The sequence below is a fragment of the Manacus vitellinus genome, unplaced genomic scaffold (genome assembly GCF_001715985.3).
Source record: "Manacus vitellinus isolate BGI_N305 unplaced genomic scaffold, ASM171598v3 scaffold_55_pilon, whole genome shotgun sequence".
Classification (NCBI taxonomy): Eukaryota; Metazoa; Chordata; class Aves; order Passeriformes; family Pipridae; genus Manacus; species Manacus vitellinus.
Window position 1 is genome coordinate 2,494,759 of NW_021940651.1, and position 11,559 is coordinate 2,506,317.

The 11,559-nt window shown below is 45.7% G+C and overlaps 1 protein-coding gene across 1 annotated transcript in view; it reads left to right on the plus strand.

The window, feature by feature from the left end:
• Positions 1 to 7,226, plus strand: part of SLC66A2 (solute carrier family 66 member 2) — a 73,630-nt gene extending 66,404 nt beyond the window's left edge. Inside the window, 1 exon segment of the mRNA XM_018081619.3 lies at positions 4,964 to 7,226. Within this exon segment, the coding sequence (XP_017937108.3) occupies positions 4,964 to 5,171 (208 nt within the window). The 3' untranslated portion in view covers positions 5,172 to 7,226.
• Positions 7,227 to 11,559: the final 4,333 nt, after the last annotated feature.

The window sequence follows — 11,559 nt, forward strand, 5'->3', positions numbered from 1 at the left end:
GAGACTTGAGGCTGTTGCAGCCAGGTTTTGAGCAGAGGGAATGAAGATGCTGAAAAGCTTTGATTAGAGTAGTGTTAGTCCTGGATAAGATGGATCGAGCCTAAATATCTGGCTGATATCACTGTTCCACAAAGAGAAGCAATGGAAAATGTTTTGGATTTTTTTTCTTTTTTGAGTGCACTTTATAAGCTCTTTCTACATCTAAATAATTCCAGAGGTATTTTGTAAAAATTATGGTTTGTTGACTGACTGCAGGCACAATGTACTGATAGGTGGTTTTACCTGTACTTGCTGTCACTTCCAAGTCAATACACAACATACAAGGAATGGGAATGAATCAGATCGTTTCATGAGAGAAGTGAATGCTTTTTTCCAGCATGTCATTTATTTATTTAGCAAATGAAGATGGGTATACAGCATGTTTATGAAATCTACTACCAGTAGTAGACAACAGCAGTGCCGTAGGGCATTTAGCAATCCGCCTTTAGTCTAGTGTCTGATCAGCAATGCTGGTGTCTCTGAGAATTTAGTTCCAACAGCAGAGTAAATAACTGCTCTTTCAGGTTTTAAGTGCAGTTGAAAAATACCAGCTTTTCCTCTTTGTGGTCAGTTGCAATTTGTGAAGACTTGACACTTACTGCTACTACATGAGCAGCTCCTTATGTTGAGCTCAGCTGTAAGGAAAGCGCTTGCTTTTTAGGAGGTTTGTTGTCATTGGATACTGCAGTACTGATTTACATTACTGGGAAGTGCTATTTTTACTGCAAATCTGCCTCTGCCTCTGGCGATACCAGCTATTTGAGCACAGTTCCTGCCTCCTGCTTCTCAAGTTGGCATCTCTGTTGTCACCCAGCCAAATGCTGCCATTTGTTTATTTCTACATCTCCAGGTTGCTCTAAGGCGCTGCTCACCTCTAACCTGCTCGCTCACTTGCACTAAGAGCAGTTGTGCTGTCCTAATAGACCATATCCTCCATATGAACAAGGTGAGCATTTCCTGCCTTCCACATCTCCCCAGCTTAGCTTTGGGCTATTTCAGGAAAGATACCTGTGTATTTACTCCTAAATTCTGCTTTGCTGTGTAGCCAGTGCTGCACAGAACAGCTTCATTTGCGTGACTTCGCAGATGTCAGGAAGAGAGAGCATGAAGTTGGTCTTTGTGAGATAGGTTGGGACATTTTTGCTGCATGCAGCCTCTTTGTGCTGGACTGTCCAGTCTCAGGTGGTCTTGGTGGTGGGCCCTGACTGCCTCATCTGTGTTGACAACGCAGCATTTTCTCTCACATTGTGAGGCCAAGGGCCAGACGTGCACCAGTAACCTGTGACCTGCCAGCTCCCAGCACCTGGCACACAGCACTGCAAAGGTTGATGGGCTGAGGCCAGTTGTACGAGGCTCAACAAGACCAAATGCCAAGTCCTGCACTTAGGTCACAACAACCCCATGCAGCGCCACAGGCTGGGGGAAGAGTGGCTGGAAAGCTGTCTAGTGGAAAATGAGAATAATACAAGAACTGCCTCTCTTCCCCAAGTAACTGGGTGAAGTTGAGAAGCTGTGGAGAAAAACTGGCTTCTCTCTGCCACGTGGCATCCTGAAGTTACCATGATGGCTGGAAGTATGAGAACAGTGATGGTGTATCCATGCGATCCATCACGCGTAGTCATGCATGCACCATTGCGTTGTTGTGAGTGACATTGCGTATGCAGCAAGGACAAAGCAATTGCAAAGCCCAGATAGGGGGAGAGGACCATTACTGTACTGAGCCTCTGGAAATGAGGACCTGACAGAAGTCATGTTGATGGTGTAAACTTCATTCACCCCGGTCTCCCAACCTCCTGAAGCATGGAGCTGTGATGTGGTAGTGGGGCAGGGGCAGCTCTATTCCCCATTAGATGCCACGTGGACACTTGATGGGTTTCTCAGTGAACTGAAACTTTCAGGCTGTGTGTGCAAATGGGTTCTAGTTGAGAGGGGAGAGAGCCAACAGCAGTAGCTTTTCCCCTCCCTGGGGTGGGCAGTGGAGGAATGAGACACATACTTAATTAGAGAGGGTGCTTTGTAGCCCCTCCTCCCCCACCCACTACCAAAACCTTGCCACGCAAACCCAATACAACCCTGAACACCCTTGTCTCTGGTTCTACTCCTCTGTCTGTCCATCCCAAAATCAGATTGTTTCCAAGGACTTGTGTACCATGTTCCCATTTCTCTTTCTGTTCCTGTCATTCCCTGTCCTGCTCTAGTCTCTTTTTTCTATCCTGTTCTCATCTGACCAACCTTTTGACTTCTCTGATGTCTCCTTGGCTTTTCTCTGTGGATCTTCATTGCCTTGTCTCACGTCTTGCGTGTCTGTCCCCATTTCCTTACCAAGTGGTTTGTGGTTACCCCACACACCTTTCGATCTGTGCTGGACATGTCCCTTTTGTTCAGTCCCTCTCTCTCCTCTGGAGAGCAACTGGCACTCCCACGGTCACTGATTTGCATCAGCCCTGTGCTCTGAGAACCTTGGTGCAGCTGCAGTACGAAGTTTTGTGGGACATCAAGTGTTTTCGGTTTGGTTTTTTGTCTTTTTTTTTCAATTTTGTAGTACCTTGGTGATTGGCAGGTTTTCTCTGCTGTTTTATCTAAGCTACTGGACAGAGGAGGATGTATATTTTTTGGCTCAGTGGCAGGCCAGTGGTGGTAGCTCTTTAAACTATCTGTTGCATTTTTTAAAATCAGTTTTGCCAAGGTCAAGTTGAGTTTTTCCTGTGTGTAGAGCATTGTCATGTCCTATAGAGAACTCCAGGCATGATGATGATTCCTTGAGTGTCAGGCGTATGACCTGAAGAGTGGGGCTCTGAAACATCAAAGGCTGTTGGAGCATGCCCCAAGTTACCCAGCCAGTACTGCAGAATGTTGAGTTCACAGGTGGCTTCCTAGCAAAACCCAGAATTGCTTTGGCAAACTTGGCACAGCATGTGACATGGCTGGAGGTGTGCTTGGCTCCTGTGATGCTGCTGAACCGCAGGTGTCCGTAAGGTTTCCCTCAGTGATTGATTATTCTTTCTTTGTGGGGGTTAACTCTTTTGTGGGCTGTACATTTTCTGACAGTGTGTATCTTGTTCTCCACATCTGCACTGCGCTGTAGGATCACTTAAAAAACCCAGCTAGCTTTCTCCATGGGGAATATGTGACAAATATCCTTTGCATGTTAAATTCCCATTCAGCTGTTCCATGGCATCCCTGAATTGCCTATCTGTCAACAGTGAGCAGTTGGTTTTATTGGCCAGGTTGGGCATGTGCTTTTAGTGAGGGTCCCCAGCCATGCCAGGACAGATTCACGATTAAATTGTGACCAGTTGCCCAGCAAACACTGAGGAGCTTAAAATCAGAGGAGGAGGAAAGTTTGCTGCCAGCAAGCAAGGTGCCAGTTTTATTACCCTTGGCGCTTATTGCCCTTCCTGATTAAAATCTCAGTCCCAACCACTGCCTGCGTCTATAAAGCTCCTCTAAGTGTGAAGTGAGGTGACTTGGAGTGACTGGGAATGTGCACAGGGCAGGTGGTGCATGCTGTTTGCACCAAGCACAAATGATATTGTGGGTTCAGCAGTTGTTTTCCTTTTCTGATTATTTATTTACATTTTTAGAATGACCTTGGGTGGGGAATGGCTGCTCACTCAACCCTATGTCCTTGCTTGCACTTCTAGACAGAGACTCTTTGGAAGGTCCCAGTTGTGGACTTGTTTTATGCTCTCAGCTGCATGACCTGAGTTACAAAAAAGCTCTTGTTTCCGTAGTGCAATGGGGCTGTATAAACTGATGCTCTTGGCCACCCTTCCCATATGGGGATAGAGTGGACTGCAGCATTTGGCTTGCAATAGCATTGTGTGCTTCTGTCCAAAATACGAATTGTGCTAACTCCTGCCTGAATGCTTGAAAAATGAACATAAAGTCCTACCCTGCTGCATGGACCTGACGGTGTTTGATGAATTGGAGTCTGTGCTGGCAAAATGTAATTGCTTGTAATTATGACGAATCATGCGCAGTGCTCATACTGTGAACTACAAAGCTTTTGTCCACTGCCGCTTATGCAGCTGCTTAAAAAGCTCTCCTGATAAAGTGCATGAAGCTCAGAAACAACCTTCAAGGTTTGGTTATTTGCATTTTGTTGAGGACACTGAAAAAAATTCGGTCTATTTGAACTCACTTCTATTCCCCAGAGTTTCTCCCAATGTGGGGGAGCAGAAGCTGGACTGCAGGACAGGGGATGGCTCAGCAGTATAGCAAAATGAAAGCAAGGAAGGCTATTAAGAGCATTGCTCTTGATCTGTGTCCTTGATAAAAATCCCTAGTGATGTTCATCCTTCCAGTAACAGCTGCAGGCATGTTGTTTCTCCTCTTTCTGTATTACTTGATAATCTGTATTTCTGCTTGTTTTGGGTTTGCATTTTCTGCAATAGGGAGTGGTTTCTTCTATCTACCAGAAGTGTTTGTTTCAGCAGACTGTAAAAAGGTGTGCATGCATGAGGGAGCGAGTCTGTGTGTTACCTCACCTTGCTTGAGCACAGAATGGCACGCACAAGAAGTAACTGCTGGGGTGAATTGCTATTGTTTTCCATGTGCTGTACTACTTTGGTTTATGGTCCATGCTGTCAGCATGTGGCAGTCATGTTTACAGAGCACCACTGAGTCAAATGTCCTAGCTGGCTATTTTAAAATGTTGGGTACCTTCATAGCTACAGGTATTTGGAGCTGTAATTGCTGAGATAAGAGTGCTGCAGTTTGTGGAGTAGAGAATTTGATGCTCCCTTCCAGGTACAGTGCTGCATGTCTTGACTAGGCATGCTGTCTGCCCATGTGAGGGGAGTCGCAACCCACTGTTGAGTATAAAGCCTTGCTGAAAAAGGGGGATCCTCTGACACAGCAGGTCTAATTTGAAGCGAAGTTCTTCTCAGTAAATACTCTTCTCTTCCTTTCTGTCTTTCAGCATCAAGATGGTGCTGATGTGGACCAGTGGGGACACATTCAAGACTGTTTACTTCATCCTGAATCAGGCCCCTTTCCAGTTCTCCATCTGTGGACTCCTGCAGGTTTTTGTGGACATCGCTATCCTGTTGCAGGTTTACTTGTACAGCTACTACCCTCAGAAGCCTGTGTCCCACACTGCACACCCAGCCAGCACCAAGGCCCTGTGAGGAACTTAGCTGGACAGGTTGCAGGTCAACAGCGCTGTGGAGTCAGCCATGGCAGCTCCTCTTCCACTTGTAAATACTCTGGGGTTGCTGAGTTGAAAGCAGAAAAGAGAACAAGGGTTGAAAACCTGGCTGCACTTCCAGCTCAGGAAGTTTTATTTTAAATAACTTGCTCGCTCTGTTTTCAGACTTAGCTGTACAGAACTGTTCTTGGTGGGGGGAGGGGCACTTTATTTTTGCATACGTACCTATGAGCCTTATCAACTCACAAATGTTTGTATATTTAATCACAAGGGCTGGATGGTTTGTGTTTTTAATGCTATTTAAAAATGTTACACCACAGAAATTATAGGATATTTTGTCTGAAACTTTTACCTATTTATATAATATAAAGTCTGTATATTGGCAGGAAGTTTTTGGCATATACTAGCATTCAGTATCTCCACGATGGAGGAAGAAGAGCAAATCCAGGAGCTTTCTCTTTTCTCTGTAAGGGTGTCCGGTGACAGAGAAGGTCCTGCAAAGAGGTGAGCAGCCAGAAATGAGCTGGTCATCAACATGCTAAAAAGTGAGCAGGTGTTCAACCCCACTGCAGGATCAGTGTGGCAGGAGGGCACATTAAGGAGGTGATGAAGGGGGCCTGAGTATGGATGATGCTGGAGCCATGATGGTGCTGGCACAGCCAGTCAAGTGGTCAGCCAAAAGGAGGAGCCAGCAGGAGACTGCAGGTAACTTAGGTAGTCATGCTTTGAAATGATGGGGTTTGGGAATAGCTCATCCTGCACTTGGGGGGCAGCACTGCCCCTGTGGCTGTACACAGGACAGAACTGGGCTATAGGATGACTTTCACAAACCAAGGGGCCAGCAGATGTGTGTTACCAGTATTGCCAAGCCAGTATTTCTAGATGGCAATTGAACCACAAAGGTAGAAGCAGGTCCACTTCCATTGGCTCAGATATTGAAAAGTTTGAGACACAGAAAAAGCTGTATCCTGTGGAGTAGGACTAGCACCTGACAGCTTGATTTGTTGAGGCTGAGATTCACGTTCATGTTGTTTAATGCTAAACAAGAACCAGTTTATGTTTTGGGGTGTTTCCTGCATAGACCCAGCAAGGAAGGAGTCCACATTTTCATTTTACTGTTGTGAACTTTTAGGCTCTTGGAAGAATCAGGAGGCTGTACTTAGACAGAGGGACTGAAAAAGCTGAAAGAGCAAAGTTTATGTAGATGATGTCTCTAATGACTGTTTGCCATTAGGTCACTGTGCTCTTTCTGAGAGCTGCGTGTCACCAGCAGCTGCAGGTGGGTGTGGGCCCACAGGGGACTGTGACTGAGCTTTGGGCTTCTGCCAGCTGAAGTCATGAAACCGCCCCAGGTGGTATGAGGTGGCCACAGTGAGACCCTTAGTCCCAGGAACAGCTATGCCTCTGCTGCTTCCTTCTTCATGAGGCTTCCTCCCTCTGCCCAGTGAGTCCTGTCTGACCACAGGAGGGGTGTTAGAGCTGGCATAGATTTTTCAGAATCACATTTTTTTCCGAGAATAGCCCAAAAGTTTATGTTTTCTTACTGATGGCAGCAAGTCTGAGGTTTGATAACTTCAGTGTATAAATCAGATACTTCCCCTACTGTGCTTTATTTGGGAACCTCACAATTTGAGTCTGGACTGTCTTCATCTCTGGCAAACTGTCCAGTGGAGGGGAATCACCCTCTGCCCAGGCACTGACTCCACGCTCTTTGTTCAATACCATACTCTTTTAGGCCTGAAGTGACCTTACAAAGACAATGTACTCGGCATGGCAGACTATGAATGTTTTGTTCCTCTTTCTTCTCCAATGTTCTGGTTGTGTTACAGGAACATCTGGGCTTTTGTCTTTTTTAATTGAAAACTTACTTAACAACTGGCTTCTTCAGTATGCTGCTTTAATGAGGATTGTATTTCTACTGTTTGCAAACAAACACTTTCTTGTGTGTTTTAATGGTCTGAAGGGTTTTTTTAATAACTTGTAATGGTAAGATTTTTGTACATGGTGGTCCTTTTCTAATATTCTGTGAAACGGGGATGTAAGAAATTAATGGTTTGTAAGAAACATACTTCTGTATGTTGTAGCTTCACCTGGGAATGCACACTTTTGGCCACCGCTTTGGCTTTGAACTACAGATATTACTGAGGATATAACAACTTCTGTTTTTTCCTTTTGGGACTCTTCCTTGGGCAGATTCTTGAGTCTGTCATCAATACCCAAGCCAGCAAGCTCTGCAGACCAGACTCATTCACACCAGAGCTGCAAATGCTGGAAGAGAAGCCAGTGAAACCATGTCTGAGTCATCTTCTGTATGTGGCATTTAGCAAGGTAGGACTCTTGGCCAGGAACTCTTTAACTTCATCTTGCAAGGTACTTTAGGGACAAAGTGTTACAGAACTTCGGTTTTGTTCTCTAATTGTCAGGAAGTATCTGTATCCATGATCACCTCAGAGAATAAGAAATCAATTACTTTAAATACATCTCTTTGAATGTATGGCACATTTCATGGAGTTTATTTTTTCTGTCAGTTGCAATGTTTTTTTTAAATAAAAATTACCTATTATATATAAATTGCAGTGTTGCTTTGTTTTGTTCAGGTACAAAATGTGTGCTTCTTACCTCTTACTATAATTCATCTTGTCTACAGCACTGTCAGGTAGGAATAATTTGTTTGCTTTTCCCCTCTGATGAGTGGGTGAGCACAAGGCATAAATTGTCCTGAGGCCATGATGCACAACAGGAATTCTGGATTTCTGTCTCCTGCTCTTCCATAGGTAAACTTAACCCTCGTGACCACATAACTCATTTGTTCTTGGGATGCTCATAGTAAAAACAAATTTACTAACAGATTATTAGGTAGCTTTAAAAAAAACCATTTCATGAAAATATGCGAGATTGAAGATGGGACACAGATGGGGGACATGCTCTTTGCAGCCTCTTCTGCAGCACAGAAGATGAGGAGGAAGATGAGCGTTCATCTCATGGCCAACTACTGTCCCAAGAGGAGTCTTGGCCACCCTCCCTGTTGATTCAGAATGGAAAAATGAGCCAAAACTGTCAGGACCAGCCTTGTGACCACTGTGTACCTTCTGGATCTTGCCAGGCTGCTGTTGCAGGCTGTTCAGCTGCTCTGGCATGGGGAGGTGGTTTTGCTGTTGCTATGTGCAATGGCTGTGGAAGCTGGAGAAGAAGACTTGAGGAGGAAAGATGGTTGGAGGCACAGGAGAGAAGGTCAGGAAGGGCAGAAGGAGAGAGGTGGGAGAGACTGAGCTTGCTCAAATAAGAGGCTGAAGGGAGAGACTCCCAGAGGGAAGGAAATGAAGGAAAATCAAGACCTGAAGGGCAAAGTTAGGTAAATCAGCAAAGTGGGGAGAAAAAGAGGAGGACAATGAGGATGGGGAGTAAAACCTGCTAGTTGTGTTAACACTCTGCTGGCAGTGGAGACAATAACCCACAGAGTTCCCACAATGGCCGAGCCTGCTCATTACTCAGTGGCTGCACCATCTGTCCCAAATAGCACTGGTGTTACTAGCTGCTGTTCTGGCTTACTGGTGGGAAGCCAGTGGTGGGGCTGTCCCTAAATGAAACAACAGGGAACCCCATCTCTGGACACTGCAGCAGCCCGGCCCATGTCCTGCTGGCTGGTGCAGTGCTGGGCCTGGCCACCCTCAGGCAAATCTCTCCCTTGGCTGTGCAAAGCAGATAGTGCTCTGCACTGCAGTTCCATACAGGAAGAGATTTCATGGTTAGATGTTTGGGATGCATGGAGTTAGGTGCAATTTAAAAACATTTTAAGACAAAAAATAAAGCTCACATTTGGCACTGGGTAATAAAAGTTGGCCCACAGGTTCTGTTTGTTAAATATGGTTGTGATCAGACTCACCCTTGAGAGCCAAGCAGGGTTCAAGGACCTGACTGACAACTGTAGCTTTATTGGAGGCTTTCTGTGACAAAGCAGGCATTAATGTGTAAGTCAACAATATGCCAATAAATAAACAGACTGCCCGGATACCTGTGGCAACAGCAGTAAATAAGAGACAGGGACTAGAACAAAATGTGTCCTGGAGCAGGGGCAGGTTTCCCTGTAAACAGCCTTGTAGAGCAGCCAGTCCCCCAGTGGATGCCAGCATTTGGAAGTGCCCTGATAGCAAACACAGACTTAGGACTTCAGATCTCTGTCCCTGCCCCTTCGGTGTCCCAGCTTATGTGGATTTGGCTCTTGTAGGTGCTGGCTTAGCTGTGCTATGAAACTAAGGGGCTTTGCTCAGCCTCATATGGGCTAGCAGAATCATGCTGGATTTCTCTATCCATCAGCTCTTCCATGAGCCTCTGTCATTTTCCAGCCCAAGGCTTCATAGCCTTCTAAGGCTGTGGCTCGTAGGTGCCAGGGAGAGCCAAGGATGCTTTGCCTCCCTGAAGCATCTGCTGTGAGGCTGCCATAGCCTGTGCCCATTCTGGCCTCATCACTGTGAGACAGCAACTTCTGTCCAGCTTGCAGCAGAGGGGATAATACCAGTGTCAATGGTTTTTTATGATTAGTGTTTAATTGAAGTTGCTATGAGGTAGGAGATGGCTGTGCACATGTGCTGTATGAGCAAAGTTGTGTTTGACTTTGTGCCATTCCCTTTAACTCTGTCCCTTTACCGGTTAATGCATCCTTAACTCTCACAGTCATGGTTTTTAGGTGATTATTGTTGCCAGCTGCCAGAATTTGTAGGTCCAGGTCCATGCATGTTGTCACCAAGGTGGACATGTAGAAGAGGCAGCTTTGCTCACATGTGTTGTGAATCTCTGTCCCATATGAGAGACAGGAATTTTTTTTTCCTTTTCTTTTTTTCTTTTTCCTTGGGGCAAAACTGGTGTTCTACAATCATGAAGCACTAGGTTGTTCAGTGAAACAAGTATAACTACCCGCTGGCATTGGTATATGTGCAGACATGTGTGGCATTTATTATAGTTATTATAGCTAGAGATAAATGGCCATAATCATCTATGTGCTGTGTGAAAGAAAAACAACCACCATACACAACAAAACCAACACTCTCCAGCAGCTGATCAAAAGTAATAAGCATCACCCATAACAACAGCTGCCCTGGGTGAAACTCACTCTCCTCTGAGTATCTTTTATGTCTGGCAATGTGTGCATCACAACTTTATACAGCTTCCAAAAATAATTTGTTTAAAAGGTTCCTGGTTTATATTTGTTTCCTCATCTGTCATCTCAATAGATGAAATGAAACTTTATTAAAAGCCAGGCTTTGACTAACGGACATAATGAGTGGGTTTTGTCACTTTAGTAAAACTCTGTGCATGCTGGAATGAATTATGTGCCTTTTGAAAAATACAAAGAACTTGCTATTGTAGGACAATAGCAACTTGATGGAGCACAGCAATAATATGATGTGTGTCATCCGTCTGTTTTTCTATACAGCTGCTGAGCTGCAGTTTGCTGTCCCAGTGCTGGTTTTTTTCATGCTGCAGGGCCAAAAGTAGCATTCATTCATGGTTATTTGCTAGCACTGCAGGCGTGAAACTCTTCATTCTGCAAGGATGTCTACTCCAACATGGCTTTTCTAAGATTAAGCTAATGCTGCTGACAATTTGTGGGCTTCACCACCTTGAGGAGATGTATTCTGCACCGTCCATGCACACTAGCCATGGCCCCTTCTTTCACACCAGAGCATGAACTAGCACCTTTGTGTGCATGAACCAAAGTACCATAAAAGGTGAACTTGTGGGTGTGAATCTGCTGGGTCTCATGTGAAGACTGAGCGCCCAAATGCCACCAGAAAATGCAGTGCTGCCCCTTATCACCATGCCACACTTTGCCCCCTCACACTGCTCACTTTGCTAGTTTGCAAGCAGCCGGCTGCAAAGCTGTATCCCTGATGCCAAATCTTAATAAACCTTAATCCAAGAAGTGCCTGCATCAGGATTAAAAAAACAATAAAATCTTTCATGAGTCACAGCAACCCAGTGCTGGTATTGCTTTGCCAGTAGTCTGAGTCAGCCCAAGCACCATCCACCAGCCCTTGGCCCTCCTCAGTGGCACAAGGAGCGGATGTGTTCCCGGTGGTGGTGGGCTGTGAAGGATGGGCAGAGCCCTGGTGAGTGAGGCTGTGTTTGGTTTGCTTGTAGTTCAACACATCTGGGGGTTTGGAGACCCAGTGCAGCCTGTAGGGTCTTGCTGTCTCCCTGTCTTCCAGCGCTCAGCAGCGAGCTGTGTAACACACCTGCTGCTCTGAGCTCTGTAACCTGGCCCAGTGACCCTGCCATGCTGCCCAGGGCTCTCTGGCCTGACTGTGACTGCAGAGGAGCAGTATCAGCACTGCTGTGGGCCAGACAGAGTCAGCAGCATGGGACCCTGG